This window comes from Anas platyrhynchos, chromosome 29 (assembly GCF_047663525.1).
Source record: "Anas platyrhynchos isolate ZD024472 breed Pekin duck chromosome 29, IASCAAS_PekinDuck_T2T, whole genome shotgun sequence".
NCBI classification, from domain to species: Eukaryota; Metazoa; Chordata; class Aves; order Anseriformes; family Anatidae; genus Anas; species Anas platyrhynchos.
This window is the reverse complement of record NC_092615.1, coordinates 5,431,197-5,459,002: the sequence shown is the minus strand read 5'-3', so window position 1 is coordinate 5,459,002 and position 27,806 is coordinate 5,431,197. Positions and strand designations below refer to the sequence as shown.

General features: G+C 49.5%; 1 protein-coding gene across 3 annotated transcripts in view; it reads right to left on the bottom strand.

Annotated features, from left to right (window-relative positions):
• The window catches only part of ADAMTS10 (ADAM metallopeptidase with thrombospondin type 1 motif 10), a 57,496-nt gene that overhangs the window by 14,825 nt on the left and 14,865 nt on the right, over positions 1 to 27,806 (bottom strand). For all 3 annotated transcript variants that reach the window (XM_005029189.6, XM_021278512.4, XM_005029190.6), the window contains 11 exons: positions 25,419 to 25,757; positions 19,379 to 19,743; positions 14,465 to 14,624; positions 12,451 to 12,668; positions 11,141 to 11,224; positions 10,614 to 10,759; positions 7,738 to 7,781; positions 6,375 to 6,480; positions 6,062 to 6,208; positions 4,166 to 4,307; positions 1,212 to 1,319 (listed from right to left, as the gene is read on the bottom strand). In XM_005029189.6, coding sequence (XP_005029246.1) covers positions 1,212 to 1,319; positions 4,166 to 4,307; positions 6,062 to 6,208; positions 6,375 to 6,480; positions 7,738 to 7,781; positions 10,614 to 10,759; positions 11,141 to 11,224; positions 12,451 to 12,668; positions 14,465 to 14,624; positions 19,379 to 19,743; positions 25,419 to 25,506 — 1,608 coding nt within the window. In that variant the 5' untranslated portion in view covers positions 25,507 to 25,757. The remainder of the gene's footprint in view (positions 1 to 1,211; positions 1,320 to 4,165; positions 4,308 to 6,061; positions 6,209 to 6,374; positions 6,481 to 7,737; positions 7,782 to 10,613; positions 10,760 to 11,140; positions 11,225 to 12,450; positions 12,669 to 14,464; positions 14,625 to 19,378; positions 19,744 to 25,418; positions 25,758 to 27,806) is intronic.

The window sequence follows — 27,806 nt, the reverse complement described above, 5'->3', positions numbered from 1 at the left end:
TTAGTTACATTAGCCATGCAAATAAAAACACTTCTGAAACATGAATTAATACAAAAGGATAAACTGAAGCACCGGATGGTAACTGGGAATTCAGACTGATTCCCTATCTTCAATGGGAATAGATTCTGAGTTCTGGGTGCTCTGAATACTTTCACTTCACTTATCCTAGGACTTCTGAGGAACCCTGGTTAGAAAACGAGTACATGGGGGTAAAAATAGATATTTGAAAGAGGGGAAAGCTAGTTAAAAATGACTAGGAGAAAAAATTGCCATTGTATACAGTGAATCTCAAGCAGCAGGGATGTTCAGCCCCAGGAGCTGTCTAATCCCCTTCGATTGAATTTCCAGTAGAACTAAGCCAACTGTTTGCAAAGAATAATGCATTTGTCAAAGCCATCTGCTTTTCTGCACACAAACTTCTCCATCTTCTTAAGGATTTTAATTTTTTTCTTGAATTTCTTGGGAATTAGTTTTTCCTCTAGTGGAAAAACATATGTCCATTTTATGGTGAATGTCCCAACCCTGATTCTCCATTGTCCCAATTATTATTTACAGCTTCCAAAGGCACTGTGAGTCATTAATACTTTGTTTTAATAGTTTCACACTCACTCTGTGCTGGTGCAAGTGGGTCTTGGAGCTACAGGGAAGGAGAGATGAAAGATTTTCAAGTCAAAACTATTTCAAAATACATGGCCATGAAAAATCCCACCTTCCTCTCTCAACTGAGTGTGAAAAATGAAGGTCTAACAATACTAGCCTTAGTTTTTCACAAGTAGATATAAAACATGTTACTAAACTATCAACCATTCTGAGGAATCTGAGGCAAAATCACTCTTCTCGGGACACCCATGAGGCCCCAGCAGACCTGAAAACAAAACACTTGCCTAAAGCATTTGCCATTGCCTGACGTTGCATCACTGTACCTCCCAGGTGAGACCGAGCAGCTGACTGGAGAAGGGACTTCATGTAATGTATTTCTAGCAATATTTGAGTGTGATTAGGGGTTCTGGCTGTCCCTGGCACACCCAAGCTCTCTGTGCATTGCTGGGGAGGGTGGGGGTTCCTGCAGGCTCTTGAAGCCAGGGAGAGGACAGTCTGGCGGGCGCTCTTGAATCAGCTCCATGCTCATCAATACAAACAATAATCACAGTTATTGCTGGACGAGAAATTCAACCACTGTCAACTTGCCACAGTGCCCCAGGCATCCTTACCCCCTTTTCAATGGTGTTGGTTTGGCATATGGTCCCCTCTGCAGCAGGGATGCTGTTGGTTATGCAGCGGTTGCTTTTACTCAGACACCATAACTCACTGCAGACTTCCTGCAAAGAGAGAGATTTTGGGGGAGAGAGAGAGAGGGAGGAAGAAAGAGACAAAGACACAGAGCCAAGGTTAGGATTCACCCGTGCTGAGGCTGCAAGGCTGGGACAGCAGCACACTGGGGCAGCGAGTCCCCTCTCCAGGGCTCAGGGACATTTCCTTTACTGGGTCTTCACTCTGGAGGCTGAGCACAAGGGCCCGTCTGCAGTGCCTGTCCTGAGCATCCCTCTGCCAGGTGGATTCAGATCTGCCTCTGCGGGAAGCTGGGGCTCCTGGGGAATGCGAGCACGGCACAGATGGCTTAATGTCACATATGCCATCTCCTCCTTCAGGAGCGCACTGCTAGTCAGGGTTAGATCACCTTGTGTTCTCATACTCTCCAGCCAGCCTAACAGTGCTAAAAGGAAGACCCCTCTGGAAGATTCATGGCTGCTTTCAGGATAGTAAGAACAATGCCAGGTACTGCACTAGCCCCTGAGCAGCTCCAGAAGTGGGCATTTCAGCTTGCTGTCTCTGTTAGGTCCTGGGTGCAGCTGGGTCCATGGAGTGAAAAGGGCTGGGGACTCCAGACCTTCTTCACAGAGGTTTCCTGAGATGCAGATCCTGAGCTCTGGCCCACCCTGACCTCTTGGAGCACAAGCAGATAAAAAACTTCCCATGGCTGCTCCAGTTCGTCTACTAGTCAATTCAAAACCCACCCAAATATTAGGTCCATGTCTGAGACTCTGAAAATTCATCACAGCTGCTAAACCAGAAAGCCCACGTCCTTTGAACCTGCTTTGCCACAAAATGAGCCAGAGTGGACTTCAAGTCCTGCAGACTGCAAAGGAGCAGCTAAAAAGCAGAGCTGAGTTTCAAGCCTGACCAACACCCTGATCTTATCTTACTGAAATAAGACTTCGGAAAACTTCCTGCTTTACAGAGAGAGCAGCTTGCTGTGACTTTGGTTATACTTGAAGGTATTAAACAGATTTGCATTGTCAATAAATGATATTGAGCCATGAGAGCAGAGCCCTAGCAGTCCCAGTTGTTGCTCATGTGCTCCAGCCCCCTGGGGCCACTGGCCATGCTGATGGTGCATGCCAACCTACTATGTTCTGTGCTGCATGCTTGGGTGCTGGCACAGTGACTGCCTGGCTGCCAGCTGGCTCCACAGCAGCACGACCCCACCACAGCCCTGCTGGTCAGGTAGCAGCTCATTCATTGCAGCTCTCAGGCTGGCTTTAGCCCTCCAGCAAGGAATTCCTTGGCCCCAACAAAGGCTGTGCTCTGAACAGTAACTGATACTCCCCATAGGATGAACTGATTCAATGACTGGGAATCCTCTGTGCTGGTACCAAGAGGGGTGAAAATACAAGCCCAGGAGTTTTGCTCTTCCCTCTTGTTCATGGGGCTGCATGCACAGAGCGGCACAGGGTGATATAACTTAGGGAAAACACTGCAAGTCTGCACCACAGAACTCAGTTCCAAAACGCAACAGGGTTTTGGTTTCTACCTCTGTCACCAAAGCCCAGCTACAACTGGTTTTAACCAAGGAAAGGATCGTCTCTCCCAACTTACAAAGACATCCATCCCTTCATATTGTGCTTGTGGAACCAGTACAACTATTGGGAAGTAAAAGCTCCTTTTTTTCTACTGTCACCACCAGAAAGGACTTCCAGCTTCAACAGTTACATCTGTTCACTTTGTCCTCATTGATTTTGTTAATAATCTGCTCTGTACTGGCATGGGAATGGAGTAGGCCAGGAAAGAAAGGTATGCTGATGTGTTTGGACCATCCCCCTTGAGTTCATTTATATGGGACATGGGATGAGTGGATGTACACATTTGCACAGATTTCTATACTCTTGAGCCCTTCTGCTCTTTGGGCTTCTCCCAGGCATGCATGACAGGCTGGGCTAGAAGGGTCATCACAAGGACATCTTGTGCTTTTGTGATCCTTGTGTATACACAGGAAGAGCCCACCCGAGTTAAAAATGATCTGGGAAACAAGCATGTAAACGTGGCAACTTTCCATTCCACTGCCTCTGGGTCAGATGAGGAGGGGCACTGACTGCAGTCAGCAGTGGGTGGATACATACACATTCATACCCATCAGACAAGACAGATGCCCACTTATCTCACTGCTGGATCCTCTGCTTTCTCTAGGGGAAAGTGGATGCTTTATGGAGTTCAGTCAGCCCTTTAGTGCACACACATCTCCATTACCACTACACTCAGATAGCTGGCAATGTCCTGTTTGTTAAATACAGCAAAATGTCAGGCTGAGAGGCAGGAAGACGCTTTCTCCTGAAACCATCTTTCCTTTCAGTGGTTTCCTGTATTCAGCTATCAAGGGATGGCAGTGTGGTGGTGGGGTGGCTTAGGTGGACAGCTGTCCCTCAGGCATACTGCAGCACATCAACCCGCCTCACCTGGAAGAAAGAAGATTCTCCTCCTAAGTCAGTGCGTGCAGTGTAATGACTTCTAGTAAGGCTTACAAAAAATATGCGCGTACTAAATCCCCAGTGACAGAGGAGTCTGGGGGCAGAGACTGCAGCTTGGCTTTCAGCTGCAGCCCTTGGGGTCCAGCAGCAACCAAGGTATTAGGCAGAGGCAAAAGATCTTTTCCCATGGGACTAATCTGATGGAAACTGAGCTGTGCCCAACATTTGTGGACATGGCATGACCTCCTCTGTCCTCTCAAAGGGAAGCAAGGTGAAAAGCTCACAGGGAACGTGCAAAAGTGCCCTTCATTACAAGCAGGACAGGAAAGCGATGTGGGCAGCAGAGGAACAGCCCCATGGCCCTTTGCAGCCCCAGTCCTCCATCCCCTGGGAACAGATAGTAAAGCAGGAAGGCTCTCTACCCCGTATTTACACTGGCGAGATTTAACTCCGTACTGGAAACGGCACTGCTCATCTGCATCGTAGGCCTGTCCTGGAGCCACTGTTGGGTAGATAAAGTCTTGCTTGGGAGGAGCGTTGTTCAGACATAATCCCATCCCAGAGCTAGAAAAAAGAGACAAGAATCAGAGTGTGGAAAGGCTTTTGGGAAAGCGTAGTGGTGGAGGACCAGCAGCATGCCTGGCTCTGAGCTCTCATACTGTTTTGGGGGATAATTTTACTGGCTTCCAGTAAGAAAACCTCTGGGCATAATCAGTGCTGAGAAACTACTCTAAAATCTTTCTGTCTGCATCCTCAGGGCTGGGCTTAGTGAAGCACATTCAGCAGACGCGACTCTAGAAGGTTTAATCTGAAGGTTTGCAGGCTATTGCCAGCCACCGGCTGTTCTGCCTGATCCAGGTCTGGCAGATCACACGTGGCAGCAGGCAGGTGGGTGCGAGCCAGGACTCCGCGCTGCTTGCAGAGGCTGGGGGACAGTGGAGCCATTGCTCTCCCACCATACAGCTGCGGATCCTTGGCTGAGAGAGGCTGGAGGTGCTGAGCACGGAGAGCCCCTGCTCTCCAAGCTCATCCTGCATGCCAGAGCTTTGTAGGAATGTCCAAATTTTGCAAGAAACACGCCTTTCCCTCCCCCTTCCTCACTGTTCTAAGCTTCCCTTAAATCACGGCCCCCGTCACCACTCCCCCGGCCCCAAGTCCCAGGGTCTCGCACACACCACGGCCCAGGCACGGAGGAGACTCCCCGGGCCATGCTGTTGCGCGGGGGCGGTGAGAGTGAACTGCAGAGGAGGCCGCCATGAACTTGCCGTCCGCTGGTGGCCCCGCCGAGACCTCAGGGTTACCCAAGGACAACAGCCTCAGCCACGATGCTTTCCCGGCGCTCTCCGTGCAACACGCCTGGCCGCGCATCCAGGGGTCAAAGGCGAGGAGGGCAGGTTTTGCTGCAGCCAAACATGAGCCGCTGGATGTGGAATTTGGTGATAAGCTGCACTGCTCCGGCCAAGCCTTCCAGGACAGAGGGGCATAAAGCAGCCCCTCGGGAAGGTCTGCCATTGTTGCCCCTCTCGTGTTACAACAGCAACATCTCAGCTTTGGTCTGTGTCAATAAGGGTTTGGTATTCAGATATCCCTGCGTCTGCTCCTGTCACAATGACCCTACACACTGGCTTCTTCCAACTGTAATGAAAGTTCTGTCTAGTCCTTCTGTTACATAGTGCCTGTGTCCTCCAAGAAACCTCAGCAAAACTGACCCTGACTGCTTGTTTTTTGATGGAAACCCTGGGGGCTGCCTGAACTTTTGACAAAGAGATCTGGGCTGCAGAGGTGCGACCTAGACAAGGTGGCAACATCACAACCTTGGGACTTAGGAGCCTAAATTCCTTCTCCTGAATCCTGAATGTGCTTTGGAAAAAATAAAAAAAAATCTTAAGTGCCTTATTCACCTTGAAACTCTCCTCCTCAATGTCTGGAGAAGCTGCACACACATTGCAGAACCAGTCCTGTCTCCAGATCCTCCTTCCCCACCTTCCCTGTGATTTCTGGCTGAACTTCAGAAATGTCCAAATGCCTCCAGAAGCTACTGATTTATTTGTAAAGTTTCTGGAAGTAGGGAACCTAAATAAAGGTCTCACAGCTGCACTGTAAATAGCGTTAGTATTGTTAGCAGAAAAGTCTAAGGGAAGGAAAGAAAGCACATGCCTCTTGGGACGGGATGGGGAGACAAGACAGAAGGTGCATGGGCTGTGTGCTTTGGGGGCTTTTCTTTTGCTTTACCCACTCCTCACAAGGGACAGTGAAAGGCTGGAGATGTGTACTGGTTGTGAGGTGGAAGGAAGGGCAAGGTGAGATGGATTCCTTACTCCAGGAAGCTGGTGATATAATCCCTGCTGCACGTAGACCATACAAATGGGTTGGTCTTCATGGTGATGTGAGCAGCCATCAGTTTGGCTGTTTCTTGCCCACGGGAGCCACAGCTGTTGCCGACCCCATCATGATTCATGCCAAACCTAGAAAGCATCACCAAGGCATTAGAGAGATGATAAGTTACTGCGTTTTCAACACATCAGGATCATCCACAAGGAGGATTTTACAACTCTTCATGGCAGGAACAGACCAACAGGAACCTTTCTCCATGACGGCCACCCTCAGGGACTCTTCCGGCACGGTACTCACGTGTGGCCAATCTCGTGGGCAATGGTGAAGGCTGTGGCCAGCCCAATGTCCTCATTGATGCTGCAGCTTCGTTCTCGTTCGCACATCCCACCCACAGGGGCCAGGCCTAGGAAAGCCAGATGGAAAAGTTCCATAGGGCCAGCACAAAGTATCTGTCGCACTGGGGGACTAAATGATGCACTTCATGCTCACTAACACCAAACACAGCCTAACAAGTTTCTTCATACTGGTTTCACTGGTCTTTGGGATGAAGCCATGGGTATTATGGACTGTGGGTACATGGTCACTCAGCACTGACAATAGTTCTGACAACAGGCTCCAAAATGCTAAAGATGGGTCAAAACCCACTGAATTTCATATCCAAACCTCTGTCTGTGTGCAGCGGAAGAGCAGTCCTTGTCACAGAACCAGCACTGTTGGTGGGGGAACAGGGGACAGTTTTGCCAGGAACCTGGGATCAGCCACACCAGCACTTGGGCATCCAAACCCTGTCAGGGAAGCCTGGACAACTGCGTAACCTGGGATCCAGCCTGAGCATCTGCATTTAGTTGTGGCTGACACCCACCACAATCAGAAATCCACCTTAACTCCACCTGGAGGGCTGGACAAGGAGGGTTGGGATTGTGGCAGTGGATTCCCCTGAGCCCCTACCCATACCCTGTCCCACTACCACAGGCTGCGCCCCACTGCTCAGGGCTGGGGAAGAGACAGTCTCCATTACAGGAATGGGTTGAGCTGTCACAGCCCCTCCAGCCTCCACCTCTCCCAGGTAGCACAGCCGCACCAGGTCAGAGATCCACCGACTTTTCCTTTTTAACTGCAGTGATTCACAGCAATAATCCCTCCCTGACTGCTTAGTCTAGACCAGGGCAAGACAAATTAGGAGCTACAGCCAGAGAGAGCTGCAGGGTCTGTCTGTGTCTAGCAGCTTAAATAAAGAACTCCCTTTATAGTCATCACAAAGAAGTCTTATTTCTCTCTGCTAAGCCAGGAATACTCCACTAGGCTATGGACCAGCCCTAGATGCGAGTGGCTCTTAATCATCAGGCTGGACCTGACCCAGGGATATAATGGAGAAGCGTTCCAGAGCCCATCCGTTCTCCGGGTTGCTGCTTTTAGTGTTTACAGAAGAGAGAAGGCTACATGTCCTAGCAGGCTGGAAACTGTGTTCCTGTTCCTTACTCTGCTGCTGGCACTTGTGGTAGCATTGGGCGAGTGCTTCCCCTTCTCCTGCTCATTAGAAAATGTGGGTGGCACAGCCCTCCCTCACCACACTCCTGAAGATATACATGCTGGTGAGAAGTGCTGCCGAAGGGACAGCCCTCGTCACTGCATGAGAGTCTGACAGCAAAACGCTACCTACCCAGGGTGCCGCAGGGCTTATTCTTGTAGATGCAAATGTCGTATCTGCAAAGAGAAGGAGAAGGCAGCATTAAGAGCATATACAGTTTTGGCGACCCCAAAATCTTTCACAGACACATCTCAGTTTTACTATTGCTTTCGCATACAAATCAGCAGACATGGCTCACATAACGCTTCTGGAATAGAAAGTACAGACTGTAACAGGTAAGAGATGCCTCTGATCCATATTTTGCAATGCTCACTTTCCCCAGGCTGAGATGCACTGTGTTTTTTTAAGGATCCTGCGTATTCGTCACTTAACTACAGAGCAGCGCTGGATGGGGTCAGAGGTTCGTTTTTGATGAAACGCAGTGAGCCAGCAGGGACAACACCATTCCAGCCTTGAAGCTCTGTGGGTTTGGCTGGATGGTCCAGCACTGCTCACGAGCATCCAGCACACTCCTGTGAGCCAGCCACTTCTCTTCAGGGAGGCATCAGGCTCACTGAACTGCCCCAGATGATGTGGACAGGGTCAGCCTCATGTCTGTAGACTTAGGTCTGTTGCAGTAAATTGTATCAATCAAATATGTAGTTTTGATTTTATTTTTTAAAACAAGAAAAAATTCAATTTGAAAATGTTTCATTTCACAATTCACTTTAGTTTCATTAAAATGCTAAAGTGATTTTTTACATTTTTTTTTCAGTTTAGATCTTCACTGATAATTTTCCAAACAAATTCAATATGGCTTGATTCAAGATGACTCTTCCCTCTGTCCCTGGCCTCCACTTCTAGCCATTGCATCAAGGAATTGACTGTTTGCACATCATTAGCTGCCTACAAGGAAAAGCTAAATGAGGACAGCAAAGTAAAACCTCTTCCAAACCAAAATGCAGTACCCTTGCAAAAGGACACTGGCAGCATCTTCAGAAGATACCCGTTTGAGCCAGAGGGTGAATATCATTATTTAACTGTGGAGATGAGCTGCATGCTCTCCCTGCCTTTGTTTACATACCTTCTCCACGTCCTGCACTGTCCTCAGACTCAAACATTTGGGTCTTTGTAAAGCCTTGGTTGAAAGAGGCAACGTTACGCTCAAATCCACATGGAGTCAGCAGGCAGGGGGGCCTGTGGCAGCAGCTGGGTTGCTGGCATTGCTCCTTGACCATGAGGTGCATTTCAACCTGAGCACGAGCTGGGCTTGGGACAGCAAGGCTGCTGATGGTGGTGTGGGCCTGGGGAACTCCTGCAGGAGCAGCAGGACCTTCTGACACCACTCACCCCTGTGGACCCACAGGGCCAAAAGCAGGCAAGAAGCAAGCTGACAGCACATGACATGTTAAGTGCAACATGTTCCTGATGATGGCTCATGTCCCTTTGGTCCTTGGTGCTCTCTGGAAGTGTCCAAACCTTTCACCCCAGCAGGAAACTGAGTGAGTGAAAAACATTTGTTGCTTTCTTTCAGGCGGATACGTGAAAGCCTTCCGAGGCTCTGATTTGACACGTCTCCGCAAGAGAAAAAAGCCCGCAGCTCAGCAAGATGTTATCAGGAGACAGGAATTTATTAGTGATGGGGCCGGATGTGCTGGTGTTGTCCAAGCAGCCAGGCGGCGAGTTGCTGAGGGTTAGCTCGAACATCTGGTGCAAGGCTGAAGAATTCGGAGTCGGCGTTCGCGTCCTGCACGTGTGGAGGAAAAGCAGAGGCTGCAGCCCTGGGAGGGTGAGGATGGGGCCAAGGAGGCCCTTCGTATGCTCCCCCCTGGTGCTGCAAGGCTCTCAAGGGCTCCCTGGGACGCACGCAGCTCCTGCTGCCACTGGGAACCAGAGTGTGAGCATAGCACCAGCAGCAAAAACAGCTGCTGCTTGGAGGCTCCCCTCTTCAGCACTTCCATTGTATGGTTTTCCTTCATTACTTTGAGAAGAAAACGATAGTGCAACCAAATCTTGCCTCTGGGGTTCTTCCTCAGGCTGCTGCCCCTCTGCCCAAGCAGCATTTATGTGGCCACTGTCTCTGGTACCCAGGGTGCAGCTGGTGTCCAGGTGCTGAGAGCTGGCTTCCTGGCACCTTCCATCCTCCCAGCCATCCCCTCCATGTGCTTCATCCTTCCAGCTTTCTCTTCATCATCCTCTGCCCTTCCAGCCATCCCTCTGCACCCTCTGCTGTTCCAGACTGAAGCATCTATCTATTCTGACAGGAATTATTTGTCCTGCATGTGCAGTTTCAGATGCCTTCATCCAGCTTAGGAGGTCTAATCCAACAGCCAGCTTAACCTGCTGCCCTAGACTGTTGGTACAGGAGTGGAGAGAGACAAGGGTCTCCAGGACAAGACTGCTCTTCTCCCAAGGAAGATGGGATTAAGTCACTTCAACAGTGATCTATCAGCTACCAAGGAGAGAGCTCAGCCCTACACATAGGCACCTAAAATGTGGTGAGGCAGATCCAGTACTGGCTGCAGATATTCCATCATTGTTGTGATGCTCAGGTCTCACTTATATCCTCTTCTCCATTCATCACAGTGGAGGCAGATCAGGCTCTCTGTCTCAGTAGGATGCTTGATGTCCAAAGGCTCTGGGGTGGGTTCCCACGCACACCAAACACTGCTGTAGATTGTGCTCCATGGATTTGCTGGTGCACAAATACCTGTGGCTGCAAACTAAGCTCCTTGAGAGCACAAGGAAGATGGAGGGAAGACAAAGGAGGAGGAGGATGGTTATCTGAACTGCAGCAATCTGTATTGCTGCAAGGGAACTGGCACATGGCCGGTCTGAGGAACAGCCACTGCCAGGCCAGCTTGTGGGCGAGTATATGAGAGGGAAACTTTGGATGAACTGCTTGGACAGAAGCCAGCTGTACAGAAGACACCCCCCATGAGCACTGCCAAGGCTGGGATCAGACTTACCTGGTGATCAGCACTGCAGTGTCGTGGTTGGCTATGCCATTCTCAGGGATAGCATTCCCGTTGCCATTCCTGTTCACAATGGATTTCTGCCACTTGCAGAAGCTGTCCAGGGATTTTCCAGCATGGTGGTTAATCTCCAGTGTGGGCTGGAATGGAAGCAATACAACAGCATGTTCCCAGAGAAGCTCTGATATGAAGGCACTGATGACTTCCATGTCAGCACAGCACTGAAATCAGCCCAGATGCCCTCAGCCTTTAACAGAGGCCATGAGGAAGCAAGACTTTAGGGGGGACTAAAGCTCCTTAAACCTCCCTAAAGCCACCTTATCATAAAACCAGCCCTCAGACACCCAGAGGTTCCCAACCCCGAAGTCTGAAACCAGGCCCCAGCTGCCTTTGGGAGGGTATGGTGTACCCAGCAGACTGCACTTGGGGGACCTCCTGGGGGTGCCATCCAGAAAGAACACATAGTCCTGCAAAGGGAGTGCAGCAGCATGATGGAAGCAGCTTGGCAAAGCCCACCTTACCTGATCCTCAGTGAGGAGAATCAGCCGGGTCACCAGGATATTGACAATATTGCCCAGACTCGAGTCCTGGAAAAGTTTGGCAACCTGACCTCCAAGAAACAAGAAAAGACGAGTCTTAAAAATGAGCTCACTAGCTGAGTGGCGGTGCAGTCAGCTGTGAGCAGGCACACGTTGAGCACCCGCCAGAGGCAAACAGCGCCGATCATCTGCATGAGTCGTAGGTCTAAACACAATCCCTTCTAGGAAGTAGAAACAGAATGAGATACCATGTTACTATTTGAACAGCAAAACTTTCTAAACCATGTTCAGACCCTGATGTCTCCTTCTGGGAAGCCTGCAACAATGAAGGTGGGAACCCGCAGCACCTGCTCCTTGTCCATAGCTCAGGTGAGGAAGCCCTGTGGTTCTGGTATTATGCAGGCATGGGGATGAAGCTTTGCTGATTGCCCATCAGCAGGGAACCAGACAGCACACGGTGGGTGTTTTACAGCAGATGAAACAGTTAGAAACTGTATTGTTTTAAAATCTGGCATCTGCTTTAGAAATGCAAACTGAGGAAGCCATGAAAAGAGATCCTGCAGAGGACAGGACAAAGAACCATCACAGAGGAGCTTTCATAGGTTTGATGGATAACCTCTAAGCCTATCTCACCTCACAGGAGGACTCACAGCATGACATTATTCAGGCTGTTAATGCATCTAGCCTGGTATCCTGTTGCCAGCAATGACCCAAACGTGATGCTGCAGAGGAAGCTCCTCTGCAGTAACCCAGAGACACAGGCAGCGCTGTATGGAAGAACAGGGGGTATTTCTCCTTACCCTTCATGCTGATCAGACCCCAAGCGTGAGAGCTGACTGTCCTTATGCTTTCCCATGTTTCTCAGTTTGGCTGGCCCCATTTGCAATGCTAATTTGAGATGAGAGATGCTGTTCAAAGAAAGGGCTTTGTTCTCCCAGTCCAGATCTGGCTTGTAGCATGGTCAGACAGGCCAGAGTTTACCACTCCTGAGGTGCCTCCCCCTGTACAACAGAGTCCCTGTAAGCTTTGGAGAATCACTGCTCTGGAGCAGTGGCAGCATGTCAGGATTGCTGCCCAGGAGGAAGCCACTGCAATCCTGAAACAGGTAGATCTTATTTCCACACTGTGCTCCCTTCATCCTACTTGTTGTCTTGCGGGAAAAGCATGTGGTACCCTTTGCCAAACCAAGACATTTGGGGTTCAGAACAGGATTTATTCCAAATTGCTCTGTGCTGATGGGTATATGAGCCCCTGAGGTCTCTCAAGGTTCATGATGTGGTTATAACACTTACAATATTCATGATGGCCAGGATGTACTGCTCTATGTCCCGCCGGCCGTGGTACCCCACCATCATTTTGTCAGCCACCACCAGGGTCTCCACGTAGCGCTCCGTGCTGACGGATCTCTTCAGGGGCAGCTGGCCTCGCTGGCTGTGGTTGCCTGATGGCTTCAGCGGGGAGGGCTTCAGTGTCCGCAGCCACCAGTGCCTCCCTTTCCAGGGCTTCTCATCTGAGGATGGAAAGAGATTTTTCTGTTACCTTCCAGCAGTGTTTCAGCAGCATACAGAGGTGAGAGGTGGACACTATTAAGCTCAGTTTCAGTGCTGAGAAGGAAAGGCATTGCAAGGCTTATTATAGCTTATAATTATTATTAATATACACATTAGACCCAGCAAACACACCCAGTCCTGGTCCCAGTTTGATGAGCACTTCCTACTGCAGACTAGGGCCATGCCCACTGGTATCCTGCTGCCTGTGTGCCACATGGGAAAGTGTGTGCCCATCCTGCTGCTGCAGGCCAGCACCACCACCTCCACCATGTGCTTTGCTGCCTCTGCACTGCAGGGCCCTGTCCTCAACTCGTTCATAGGGAAGAACCTGTGGATTTAGATACTACACAGACATAATCTGACAATAAAGCCATTGCAGATCATTTCCTCTTTCCTTTTCCTGCCAGAACCTGAATTTAGGACTTGGCTTTTCCTCCACAGACACAGCTGCAACCTTCAAAGCAGCAGCAGGCTTGTAGGACTTCACTCCAGGCTTCAAGTGCTACCAAACTGACTGTAGAGATGTTCCCAGCAGGGCCAACAGCTCTGGCCCCATGGCCTGGTTCCTGCTGTAGGGCAGGAGAGGTGTCTGGGAAGGTTACAACAACTGCTGCTGCCCTGTGGGGAGGCTGAATCAGCATTCTCTGCTCTGATGCTGATCAGATACCCAGTGAGACTGGGAAGATGGACACATCACAGCTCCAGCCCTTTGGGATGATCGGAAAGAACCTGTGGTGTGCACTGAGCTGGTTGTGACTGGTCCAACCCATGGGGCGAGGGAACAGGTGTCCTTGCTGGGTTCAGTTGCGCTGTGCTTGTCAGAGAACCGTACCTAGCCTGTGGCTCCTATTGCACGGTCTTTCCTTTCCAAGAAGCAACTGGAAACAGGCTGACTTTTGTCTGGAAGCTGGAGGATGTGGCAGTCGGGAGAAGGGGAGTCTGTTGGCACAGTGTAACTGGGAGCTGGGACAGGAAGAGCTGGGTCAGGGAAGCTCAGGTTGTCTCCAGACACACTGGCACATCTGGGGACACTGCTTGCTGCTCTGCTGAGAGCAAGCTGGTGGTGCCCTGCTGTTTGCATCCCTTCCAGCAGTGATTCCTCATCTGGTCAAGCATCAGCACCGGGACACTGGATGAACAACTCAGGGGACACACAAACCTGCTACGAGCAACTGGGAACAGCCCTGGTTCTGCAGTCTTGTACTCTAACCCTGTAAAAAGCTAGCTGACCCATGTGCAGAGCCAGGGGATGCCTCTGTAAACCGAGGGAACAGCATCGTGTATACACGCAACATTTGGATAGACAGAGAAACTTCGTACATTCACAGGGGCCAGCGATTTCACCCAGGCTCCGGGACACAGACAGATTTCTGGCAAGGACAAGAAGGGCACAGGCGTGTGGGAAAGAAGCTGAGCATGCGTGAACTATGATTTCTCAATACCTTTGAAATTGGCCAAAACCGGGAGGATTTTTGTCAGAACAATAAGAGAGAATTTTTTCTCTATTCCACCCTCTAGTTACAAATCTAAAGGCCCTGCTGTGAAGAAGAGAGTATAAGAGCTTTCCAAAGACCAGGCCACCAGAAATGCTTTGCGTGGGCAGAAGTAAATACATAAATAAAACTTTCTTAAATGCAAGAGAAGATTTTTTTTTTTTTTGCCATAGAGGGCAGTATGGACTTTCACAGTCCCATCTATTGGAACTTTCCCGGCCTGCACTGGGATGGAATGAAGATGTGTTGGTGGGCACAGATACCTAGCACGCCGCAGGCTGCATCCATGTGTGGGTACTGGAGAGACGATCGCTTGTACACAACGTGGGGGCTGCCCTTGCCCTCATTCCCTGTGCTGACGTTGGCTCCCGGGCTCAGCGGTTCAATGAAATATTCTTCCTCATCTGCGACTATCACCCCATGCTGTGAAAGGAAAGAGAAGGAAAAGAATAAAACAAGCAGGGAGAGAAATGGGAGACATACTGCTATTTTCTGAAAATGAAATTTCTGATGGTTAGCCACTGTATTTCTGGGGACTGACAAACAGCTTAGAGCGTGTGCAGGAATCCTTCCTTTATACACAAACACTGAATCATATGAAGCTATGGACCAGAGCAAACTGAGCCAGCTGCCCATGGATGCCGTGAGGCTTCTCTGCTCATTAGAGTCCTCTGAAAATCACAGTCTTTCCTTGCAAAATTAAGTTGTTTCCTATTCCATGACACGCCTTGATCTAACTGAGAGCTGTCTGTGGGATCCTAAGTATCGTATCTTTAAATATCAGCATAACTTAGCATTCAGAGCTACCTCCTGTGCTTTTCAACCTCACCAAAGAGCCCTTGGAAGCAGCTCAGGAGCTTTACCACCAGCTAAGAAACTGAGGCATAGAGCTGCAGAGGACTGCAAATGTTCAGAGGCTTTTGAGAAATGTATCAAATCCTCACGACCTAAAATCTCATTTTCAGGGTCAGAACCTTTCTCTGCAGCCTAAAATCTGGTTTGTTCTTCTCAACCAGCACTGCCCTTTTTACACCCCAACTAGCCATTTCAACCAGATGATCTTGTTTCTGCTCCCATTTTGTTGATTTAGCTATTCACATATTTTGTTGTTGTTCTCCCTTGTTTTATTCTGTGACCAAAAGAATCTGGGCTGCAAGCCCAGACTTTGCCCTGTGCAAATGCACCTCCTCGTGAGACCATGACGGTTGGCAGGAGAGGGAAATAGCAGGATGAGCAGTCCAATTCACCAGCTGCTTGCAACACGTCTCCTTTGTGGCTGGTCCTATCCTTTCCTATCCTGGCAGCAAGCTTTGCCTCTGGGTAAAAGGTGTGTTCTAGATACCAAGAACCAAGACGATTCTATCAGCTGAACTTCACCAGTGAGCAACTGAGACACAGAAACTGCCTGACTTTGCTCAGGCAGGCCAAGAAGGATCCCAAAGGTCTGAGACTCACATCACCTGGCTGTCCTCCCGCTTCTTGTGCGCAAGCATAGGTCTGGGTGGAGAGCCCCCCCGATCCTGTCGTCCACTCTGCACTGATGCTGCCCATTGGATGTCGCAGCCTTTCTACACAACAGCAACAAGAGCCCTGATCTACCAGGGAGGGGCACGGGGAAGCAGGTCTCTGTAAAACATCTTGAGGTCCTTGTGTGGAAGGAACCATCTATGTAACAGTGTTACTGCTGGGCAAGCAGGGGAGAGCCTCTCTGGGGTGGATGCTGCCTCCGTAAGAGGTCTCTCCCCACCTCCCTCCCCGCTACAAAAGCTGAATCGGGGCAGTGTGCACGCAGCGAAGTCCCCATCTCCAGAGTGCCGGGGGATTTCCTCCTGCACCAGGCTCTGTTGCTTTTGGCTCCGCTCCACCTTTTCAAACACAAGCGAGGTACTGTGAGGTTAGCCTGGCGAGGGCTCCGGCGGAAAGCCGAGTGTCGGCCTGCGAAGCCAGCTGGCTGCCGGCTTTGCGGGACGGGGAGAAGGAGGTCACCGCCGGCTTGGGGCAGAGTAGCAGGAGGGGAAAGCACGTCCTGCCTGAAAACCATACACTTCTAGAAAGGGCCCTTCCCAGCTCAAACCTGGAGCCTCTGAGGAGCACACGAGAGGCAGGAGGCTCCACAACCTGCCTGATATCCTGTGGGAACGAAGCTCTGCCGTCACAGGAGTCTGAAAACTCCCCCACCACTGAGCCCAAAACCCAAGCGCTGAGGTCTGGGTGGTGGACGTGACACATGCGTATTGAAAGGGGGCGGCAAGAAGCCCTGAGAGAGATCTCTGTGGTTTGTGGGGGAGCTAAGCTGGATATCCTGTCTGTGATTCACCCAGGTCATCTGCAGAGCAAGGATGGTTTATCCTATTAACTTATAACCACACTTAGGAAAGACACAGCTTCATACTGCAGCTCAGCTCTTCCACCTCCTCTTACACACTTTAACAGCTTGACGTCAGCCTCAGCAGTGGGGCCATCTGCCGAGCTCCAAACATCTCATGTTCCCGCTGATTTCAGGAGGGCAATTCAGACGAAAGCAGAGTTTCAGCATAGACACAAAGGGCTGAAAACCCAGCCTTTAAAGCGGCCTTTGATGAGCTCTGACGCAAGAGGTAAGACAGGGACATTTCTCTCCTAAGGCTGTTTATGCCTAGCTGCAATTTTGTTGATGGGAGGACACGAGTCCTCGGGCTCTTGTGCAGCCAGTGGGCTGAAACACAGCTCTGCTTAACTAAGGGCTTCCAGCTCCTGGCCAGGCAAGAGCTTCTCAGGCTGCTCCTGCAGGCTCCAGCTGCTTCATGTTGGGCCCTGCTGGCAGCTCGCAGCTCCGCATGTTTTGGAAAATGGGCCATTTTGCCCTTCGCTTCCGACAAGCTAAGCCTGGGTGACTTCTATCCTGCTCAAGCTGAAGTGCAGCCGCGTGGGTTGCTGCCGGCTGCGTGCCAGGCCAGCTGTGCAGCAGACGTGGAGGGTGGGCGATGTCTGACAGCGCGTGGCCAGGTATCGGCAGCCTAAAGCTGGTGTGTCCTAAGGTGCGTTGCGTTTGAAAACAAAGTGGTTTGCAGAGATATGCCTTGCAGATGCAGAAATTGTAAAGGGATGTGGGGAGTAGAAGGGAAGGAGGATAGCTTGAGGCGTGTTACCCGTTCTCGTGCCTTTGTGTTTGACACTTCTCTGGAGTCTTCCCCTTCCCTCTCCTCCAGGTCACCCCATAACCAGCACTGGCCCCAGCCTGCGTCCATGTAACACCACATTACGCAGCCCCCTTTGCATCATCTGGATTTAGTCTGTGCAGATGTGGGTTGCAGTGTCCAGTCCCCTGCTGACAGGTGTCAGCACGTACCTGACCTCACGTCCCCTGAGCCTGTCCCCTGCTAAGCAGACCTGGTGCCTGCCTGAAGGGGCGCAGGCTGGAGGATGGCAGGAGTGGAGCCAGGAGGGCTCATCTGCTTATAATCAGCCAGAGCTCTGCACAGGTCTGCTCAGGGGGCAGGTACAGACCCCACCGCCAACTCCAGCCTCACCTTGGCCAAATTCCTGAGCCTGTTGTCCTCACTAAGCCTGAAGACCCCCCTCCTTGCTGATTCCTGTAGCTCGCCACAGCAAGAGGACAGAGTTCAGGAAAAGGAGAGGTTGCTGGATGACCCCCTGTATCTCTTTGCGCCTGGCTGCTTTTTCCTCCAGACAACCCCTGGTATCTCTCCAGAGCAAAACAGTCTGTGGACTAAAATATCCCAGTGCAAGTGCTGCCAGGTCATTGCTTGCCCTGGACTTGGTGCCCTCTGAAGCATGAGGTAGGCCAAAGCTGGCTATCCTTTCTGGACCAGCAGTGTCCAGCTCACCCTTCAGCTCTTCTTTTCTGAACATCAATAAATCATCCAGGACTTCAGCAGAGGTCCTAAATCTAAACAAAAGGCTAACTTCAGAACCAAGACTTTATGCAGCTCTGAGTTTTGGCTGTGAGATGGAAACATTAGACTCTCTGATATAATGAGTCAGATTCTCATTTCTGTTAATAACCCACAGCACTGTTCTGGCAATGTAATATAACAATAAATCAATGTGAATTTATTCCTGTTTGGAAGCTCTTCCACACTGCTAAGAGGTGGGGCTGTAGCATAAATACAAATTTGGCCTACGGAGTCTTTTTCTACATGTTACTCCTCCAAGAGAGCCATCATCCTTGGGATTCACTAACGGGGTATGTTTGCTCCATCCCTCCATCTGGCAGGTCTTGAAATGCTCTTTGTGAGCCAGAAATATCAGAAAATCACAGAAAAATAAGGATGGAAGTCCTTAACCTATTCCCAGTGCTGAAAGAGCTAATGAATCATACCTGGAGTATTTTTGAGAGGTATTTGTCTGGCCTACTCTCAAAGATCTCCAACGATGCTGGGGGCCATGCACTCTTCAAGCAACCTAGTTGCAGCTATCCTTAGCACTAATGTCTACCGTTGAGCTTTTCTGCTGATATTTAAGACCATGATGTCTAGTCCTAGCTGTTGGGAACATGCAGAACAGATAATTTCCTCCCTCTCTGCAGCAGCCTTGCTAGTTCTGACGAATGCCATCTTGTCCCCTCCTGATGTTCTCTTTTTCATACTGAAAAACACTGACTAGCTTAGTTTTTCCCCAGAAAACATGTTTTCAGCTCCTGGAATCTGGACAGAAGTGACTAGGAACCCCAGGAATGTATCTGCAGTTACAAGGATCTGAATGCACTTTTGACATTTTTGGTCATGCAGTGAAATTTCTGCCCTCCTGTGCTTCTTCCTCACTAACACATACGATATGTTTTATATCTTTTGCTGTTGCTGTTGGAAGTGGACTGGAGAGTTCTGTAAGAGCTGGAGTAATGGTCTAGAGCCTGGATTATCCCATTCCAGTTAAAATCAATGGAAAAACTCTCACTGACTTTGGTAGAAACTGGACTACAGTCCCAACATGGATCAGGAACTCCTATAAATGTAATGAGGGGACATGGCCTTCACCCTCAGCTGACTTTTGATGTCACTGTGCAATATTCTAGTTTGACACCAACAGGCCTTTCCCACCACTGCGGATCCATCTGCTGGGACCCAAACCAGGTTGCATTTCTACGGCACAGATCAAAGAAGCTGAAATCTGCTCTGCTTTATAGGCAGCTTTCGTTGTTAGTAGTGCCCTTGGCTGTGCAAAATTCAGGAACTCACCAGTCCGTTGCAGTTGCTGATGGCGACCTTTGAGTTCAGGTACTGATCCTGCAGGTGGCCCGCATAGTGGCAATCCTCGTGGAAATCATGTTGCCAGTCCACACCATCTCTCTTCCAGTATTCAACAGTGAAGTGCTCAGCCAGCAGGTTGGAGTGCAGTGTCAGGTTGAGAAGGAACTGGGTTCGATGGGCAGAGACTTTGTAGAAAACCTGCTGCTCAGATGGCTCGTAGGGCAAGGAGCCCAGACTGCGCCGAGGGCGTTGCTTCAGCTGGCTCCTCATGTCAAAGGTGAGGAAGTCCCCGTTTTGGTCCACTTGTATGGGGAACGCAATTTCATAGTGATCGAGGCTGGAGAGGAACTCCTCTGGGGAGGAAAAGCAAACACAGGAGGAGTGACATTCTGCAAACAGTCAGAGCAAAACAACCAGCAGCTTCAGCACAGAGCCAGCTGTGCCTGAGCACCAGCACAGTGACAGCCAGGGCAGGGCAGGCAGCATCTTGACCCAGGGAATCCTGCAACCCAGCCATCATGCTGCCAGCATTCCCAGCTCACTTCTGTGAGTAAGCGCACAGCTCACGCTGCCAACAAAATGCACATCAGCAGGCCACCAGCTCACTGCTCAGCCCCCTGCAACCCTCCAGCACTCATCTGCCCTGTGTGGACCTGGATTAGCCAGGTGGCTTCCTGCCAGCCTGATAGACTGACCGAGCTCACTTGTGACTGCTTGCAACAGACATCTCTGAAAGCGAAGATGGGCAGAAGGACAAGGGGCCTCTAACTACTGCACAGTGAGGATATGCTACCTGTATTCCCTGTTCTGTTCAGGCTGCATGATCCTTGGGGTATTCTTGAAGGCCTTCAGCCTACAGAACTTAATATTCTGGTGATGAAGAGAAACAGACTGGTCCAAGGGGCTGTTCAGGACAGACAAATTCCGGCTCCAGACCTGGACTGTCCCTCATCTCTCCATTTCCAGTGGGCAGAGGGACTCCAGCCTGTACAGAGCCATGCTCTGTGGTTTGGAGGGTTATTTCTGACTGGATACGTTCAGTAACAAAGCTAACACTAAGTTAACTTAAAGTAACTTAACGCATACCTGAACACAGAAGGGACAATTTCTCAGGAGATGACAGTCTTGCTAAGAAATTGTGGGGTTCTTTAGAGTATCTGCAACTGCCACATGGACCTGTTTACCCTGCATTTTGATAACTTACATAATATCAACCCTACACTAGCCTCTTGGATCGTGCATTTATTAATGTCTTAGGTATGAGACGTCCTTTAAAGAGGCAGCAAGACAATGTCTTTGCAATCAAAGTAACAAAAAGGTAACCAGAATTCCCCAGCTGTGCTAAAAAGGTAGCAAGAGAAGGAGTCAGACATCCCAACTCACCAGCCAGGCATCTGTCTATTGCCCCACCCTGCCTTCCCAGCTCACCAGCCTGGTGCTCTTTATACTATTGGTTTGGCTTAGCACCTCCTCTTGGGGCACTTGAGCTTTTGAGGCTGTCTCATACCACTTAGGAAATGTACTCTGACAAGGTCACTGTCCAAAACGTCTGACTGTGCTCGCAAAGCAACACAACGCTTTTGGCTGTCAAAGAAATTGGCACTCTGCAACCTCTACAGAAATCTCATGTTTTATAAGCAAAATGTCACAGGGATTGTCAGAGTGGATCTGATCAGTGGTCTAGCCGTCTCTGTGTGCCTCAGTACTGGAGGTTTTAGCAGAAGATGAAAAAAAAATAAAATACAGCGGACAGGACAGCTCCCCCCATCATATTGTTTTCTTCTTAACCCCAATGGCTGGAGGTTTGCTCATGGAGTTGGAGAGGATTTACCCTCTTCATGCTGGAAGAATGTTGCTGTGCTTCCTGCATCCTATGCGTAGCTGTTTCCTAAGCAAACAGGAGAGGCCAGGCTGCTCCAGGGTGGCTGCTTTTTGCCTGGCTCCACAGCACCCATCTTCAAAGCCTTCCCAGCCATCACAAATTTGGACTCCAAATTATACTCTCACCACATGGCAGCACTGGAAAGTTTCCTTTTCCTCTAGTGTGTTTTCCAGTGTGGGAGTTTGACCGAGTGGTTTCCTTGGCCACGACTAATGGGACAGTCCTTCCCACCAGCTGGGTTTAGGGGTTAGCTCCCAACCTTCCAAACCATAAGCACTTCTGGCACCTCTCCCTTGGCTCAACGAGCCAGAAGTAATTATTATTTTTTTTTAACTTCCTGTGCTCCAGCTTCCCCTGCATCACACTGCCTCATGTGTGATGCAGCAGGGCAAACAAGTGTGACTACTTGCACTTAAGCAATGACTTCAGGCTTGGAAAAAATTGCTATCAGAAGTGTTTTGTTTTTCTTTTTTCCTTTCTGCAGTTCATGTGGGCTGCAAAATAGTGACTTGGAAGGAGGTTTGTGCACCCAGCATCTAGAAGAGGGCCTGGGACCCTGGGCGGCAGTCTCTGATCTTGACCTGCAAGATACATCCAGGAGGGAAGAGTGTCCAGGGCCTGGGGTCAGGCTGTGTGTGAGAGCCTGCTCTTGCTGCAGTGCAGGCCGCTGTGCATCCTCAGGGATGTCACCCTGGAAACCGAGGCACAGGAAGAGCAAGCTGAGAGTAGTGCCTTGCATCACACAAATGTTTTATGAATGGATCCTTTAGAGTAGGGATGCCAAAAATAAGGAAGATAAACTTTTAACACAAGGAAGAAGACAGTGTCTTCATCCAGCATTACATCTGGCTCCTTCCTCTCCTCTAAAAAAAGTAAGATTAGACAAGGCTCTAAGAGATTAGTATCTCTTTACTCCCTAAGCTTGTGTACGCATTTCATGTCCATCCAACAGCATCACAGATGTTCCCTAACTCCCTCATTTACTCATCCCTGCCTTGGTCATGCCACTCCCCCATACTACGGATCACACTAGGAGCTCCCAACATCAGTAACGGCACTATTTTGCCCTTCCTTCCACCCAGAAAAGCCATCACGTTCCCTCTGCCCCCTCAGCCACTCCATACTGTAATAATAGATCTTGGCTTGAAATGTGTCGTGTTGCATCCACTCTATTAGATGGGTTTGCACTGGTGATAAGCAGCCTGGTGTTTCCAGATAGCTGTCGCACTGCTTCAAAGAGATACTATAAAAAGCCTTTCTGCAGGAAAAGCTGCCCAGAGCTGGGCACCCAGGGAGCAAGGGAGAGAGCTGGGAAGCTGAAACTTTTTTTTGGGGGGGAAGAAGGGGAATGAAAGGCACCTCGCTGCACCACCTCCTAATGGAAAGGGAGCATACATCTATAGGGGCAAGAACAGCACAGAAGGGAAGGGCAGGCAGAAAAGGAAGCAAGAGTCCGGAGATGGTAGGGGATAAGCTGAACAAAAAGAAGAGAAGGAAGGTGAAGGCCAAGGAGGGAGGATCTTGTTCCCTCCTTGTACATTCTCATCACTGCCTCTGTCATTACAGAGCCACTTAAAGGATGAAAAGGAAGCAGATGTTTGCTCTTGTCTTGTCAGAGGAGCCCCAGCTGCAGCTCAGACAATTCACAGAGGATGGCTGGGGAAAACACTATGGGACCCGGTGGCTTCAAGCTGCCCTGGCACTGTGGCAGCCTTGACACATCTTCCATGGGTGCATTGATTCGTAAGTGAGTCAGGAGCAGTGACATTAGCCTCATTTAATGTTCTACAAAACAGAGAATGTATAATCTATCACTAAGATTAAACTAAGGCACTAGAAGAAAATTTCCTTTTGATTAAATACCATTCAGCAACAGCAGGTATGTGCTGAATCCTTGCTCAATTGTTTCAGCTGCAATTCTCTGTGCTGTTAAAAACCACAGCCTGAGTTTACACAAGATGTTGTTTAACTTCTGAATCTTGTTACATCTCTGCTGACACGGAGAGGCCTTCAACATTGGGCTGCTGTTTCCCACATACATAATTACAGCTTATGACTGTAATACCTTAATCTTTTTCCTGCACAAAATAAATACACTGAGCTGGAGTTTGCACATGGGGGACACGAATCCTGCTCCATTGCTAACTCGATGGATTGCCTGGGCAACTCTTTCTAGCCAAAAATCGGTGGCTTGTTGAAAACAAGCTTTTATCCTCCGTGCCTCCAACTACTATGAGAAGATAACATTATTTCACCCTCTTGAAAGGGTGTTGTGAGGATTATGTATTTACTGCCTCAGCTGCACAGAGAGAAGTGCTGAGTATCATTAGCAGCCTGACACCAATGGTTCAGGATGCAGGGAGCCTAAAAAAGCTCTCTGACAGCGAGAGGGGCCCATGGGGAAGCCTGGCCCATGGGGCTGGGCAGTAGCTGGGCTTCACCAGGGTGGCGGTTGGACCCAATGATCTCTTGGGGTCCTTTCCAACCCCTACAATTCTGTGATTCAAGCTTTGGCTTGACTGCTGCCTGCCCTCCCCTATGGCACTGCACTCCCAGCGGCATCAGGGGCCGAGCCTTGTCCACTGCCCAGTCTGGGATCTAGGACAGCGCAGACATATTAAGTGTCATTTCAGTGAGCCCATGGGTTCAGACTGAGGTGTATTAACAAACAGTTCAGGGACTTGTGAGTGAAAGAGGATTTCAGCTGCTGTGAGTCAGGATGGAGGCGATCTGGCAGCTAAGTCCTCGTCAAAGCGTCGCTAGCGCAGTGAGCGCGGCAGTGCAGATGGAGGGAGGTGCGAACTGATGGATGCAGGAGGCCCAGAACAGTCACAACAGGCACTGCCAGAGGCTTTGGCTAGAAGGACCAGAAACCGTGTTTGTTTCAGATTAAAGAAAATCTGCCTGTGTAATGTTGCACGTTGCACAGCGCCTGCACAGCGCACAGCTCTGTGTTTGACTGCCTCTCATTTCACCCAGACCAAGTTGCAATATGATAGTGCTGCAGATTTAGCAACAAGATGGTGCTCAGACCCGGACAGTACGTGGCTTTGGGTTGCTTTTGTTCCTCTTTCCAGTTTGGCTTCACAAGACAACCCACAGCCACTGTAACTACAGCCTGATGACACTGTACTATGCAACGGCCTCAGACTACCACTGGCTCTGGCTCTGCTGCAGTTAACCTGGGCACACGCAGGATTTCAGAATTATGGTTGTGCATTGATATTGCTGAGGTATTAACACCTTGTACGGATAAATGTCTAACTTTGCAGCTCTTTCTGCTTTTCCCTCTTACCTCTAGCTCCTGATGGTAGTGTTCATATTGTCTCTTCAGAAATGGTTACAAAAGCTAGTTAGTATTAAACAATTTAATTACACTGTTAGTATTAAGCAATTTAATTACACTTTAATTAAAGCTACCAACATGCAGGAGAACCATATTCCGCTTTCCTTGTGATAACTTGTGTTATCTGTATTAAAAACTTGTGTTAAAATCTGTGTTAAAACACGAGCTATCTGTGTTTAAACACAGACCCAACAGAAAGATGCAGAGGTAAGACAGGTATAAAACATTTATGCCAGAACAGATTTGAATGTTTGCTAACAGTATCACTTACAGAAATACGTGTGCACAAACTCAAACTACTCCTCCAGCAGCAAGTACCTGTCCAGGCCCATAGCTGTGTCCAATGTTTCTACCTCCAGCAGAGACCTCTGTCCCTGCACATGCAGGGGACCACTTGCAAGCACACACCGACCTCTTACGCACAGCAAAGTCTCTGCTCATGCAAAGGTGCACTGCTCCAGATGCCTGGAACGGGAGCCTCCTCCATTGCTACCACAGGCCCTTCTGCCTCCTGAGCCTGTACATGGCTCTCATCTTACACAGACCCTACTGCTTGGTCTCCTGCAAAAATTCAAGGAGCGTAATGTCTGAGAGCAAAGCACATGCTTTCCTCACAGGCCAAAGGAAAACACCTGCAAGTTCAGCAGTAGGCGTTCTGCTGCAGCACACTGAGCAGAGGTCAGGGTGCCTCCACCCACTCCCCAGCACGTCACCCTAATGCCTCCCCTGGGGCCAGCACTAGGGCTTTCTGCTCCAGCTGATGGAAGTAGATCCAGTCCCCTCCCCACAGCAACCCCTACCTTGCGACTGGAAAGTGTAACCCAGAAAGTTGCAGAGGGCTGCAGTGAAGATGACTGTCCACGTGAGAAGCCTCCAAGCGATTGCCATAGTTAGCGACGCTTGTCTCAGTGCAGGGAGTATTGTGGCAGCTGGAAGGGCGCTGTCCCAACATGTCTCTCTCTCGGCCACCGCTTATGTAGAGACAGGAGTCCTCAGTTCCTCCACAGGCATCCTCAGCCACTCCGCGTGCTCCCCAAAGCAGTGAAGCCAATAGTGTCTTTGCAGTGCGCTGTGCTCAGGCCGGTGCAATGGTGTCAACATGAGCTAATTGGAATCAAAGGTTCTCGGTGGCATTGCCCCTGTGGAAGAAAGGGTGACAAATGAACAGGAGAGGAGGGGAGAGGGGAAACAGGATGGAGTAGAAGGATGCATAGGGTAAAACAGTGTGTGGATGAACAAGGAAAGCCAGGACCTAGAGAAGGGAAGAACAAGCATATGAGAGATGGAAAGAAATTAAAAGGAAGGGGAGAAAAGGATGTGAAGAAAATACAAATTCAGCTAACTGAGCCAGATTGCGACATCAGAAAGTCACAGTACGTTGTGCACCCCTGCACTCTGCCAGGGGCGAACTCTGTCACAGTGCAGCCCTGCGCTGCTCCGGCAGCCTGAATTGGGATTGGAGCTGGTGTACACCTCACACAGCAGGAGGAAAGGAGGCTTGGAATAAATGGGAACACTTTGTCCTGCTGATGATGCCACAAGGAAGAACAAACAGTTACCGGATCTGTTACCTGATTTCTTAAAAAGGAAAATATGAAATGAAAGCATTCAGGGTGGTAGCAAGCGGTGATCTAGAAATTCTATTTCAATTTCCCTGGCTTTAAAGTACACTTTAGGGATCACCACTGCACTGAGAAAAGAGCACTTGCCCTCTGACAATACTGGCTAAACCTAAAGAAGCGACTCAAAACAATGAACCCATTCAGTGAACTCACCATTACCCTAAGCTCTATCCACAAATGGATTATGAGATTGTATCCATTGTATCCAATTGTATTTGTTATTTAAAATGATTTGCTAATTGCTTCAGTGAAAGATTTTTGGCTTGCAGATAATTTCCCCTCAGTTTGAGGCAATTATACAAAACTCACATAGTGCTGGAGAGTTGCATAAAGCTGAGGTTTTTTGTTTCTATCCAGCGATTAGATGATGTATGCAATGAACGTGGCACATATCTACCGCCTGGAGAATCCCAAGTATCTGAAGAGCAATGCTGTGCTTGGGAGAAGCCCCGTATCAAAATGCAGACGTTCCCACAGAAGAACTACGGCGGTGTCATGGCTAAGCCCATACCGATGTCTGACCAGATCAGTACCGCAGCTACAGCTCACGCGGCTCCACAGCAGCACCTGGGGCTTGAGCACTGCAGGGTGAGGAGGGGACACTCTGGAGCTCACGGAAGATGTGCTTGGGAATGTGCGTGATGCTCGGCCAGAGGATGGTGGTTTTTGCAAAGGTGTCAACAGGGATGGCCTGTGTGTGGTCTTTAAACACTGGGAATAATGTTATGAACCAGCACCCCGCTCTGCTCTTGCACATTTAGAAAAGCAAAGGCGAGCTACTAGCTAGGCTGCAGGGCAGGGGAGACCCATCCCTCCTCACTCCTGCCACGGACCCCTTCACCTCCCGTCCTCAGAGGAGTCTGCAACTTATTTCTAGTTCTGTTCTCCTGTCTTGACTATGCAGTTGGCATTATTTGGGCTGTAGAGGCTTGGAGTAACACACATTGCAGGCCATAATACACAGGTGAGGCATGGTAAGAAATCAGAGGTGATTCCTGCCCCAATATTAATCAAAAGGAATCTATCTTAATGGTATTTCCCTGCCAGACAAAAAATGTTGTGAGGATTAACTGTGTGTCTTTAAAACACACTTTTGAGCTCCATAATTTAAGCATTAAGATTTTAAAATGTTTATTTAAAGTTTATTTAACTGTTTATTATTATTTATTTATCTTTTTATTATTATTTTAACTGTTTATTTACAGTTTATTTACAGATTTTTAACTGTTTATTTACAGTTAAAAATGGCCAAAGACTATCAGTGATATCAGGTTGGTTTCCCCAGCCACATGCCAGGTTGGCTTCTGCAAAGTCCAGAACAGGACACCCCCAGCAGCTGCCCCAAAGACTGCGCACACCATCAGCAGCCATAAGAAACAAGTACTTGACTGGAGAACAACCCTGTAAGGCTAAGGCCTCATCTCATGCTGCTCTGCTCAGCAGCGATGGTACACGGAAACAGGAAGTGGAGGCAGGAGGGCTGGCAGGACTTTCTACCATCTGCCACCACGACACAGGGATGCCAAGAGCAGTACAGCCCCAAGACCACAGTCACCCAGTGCAGGC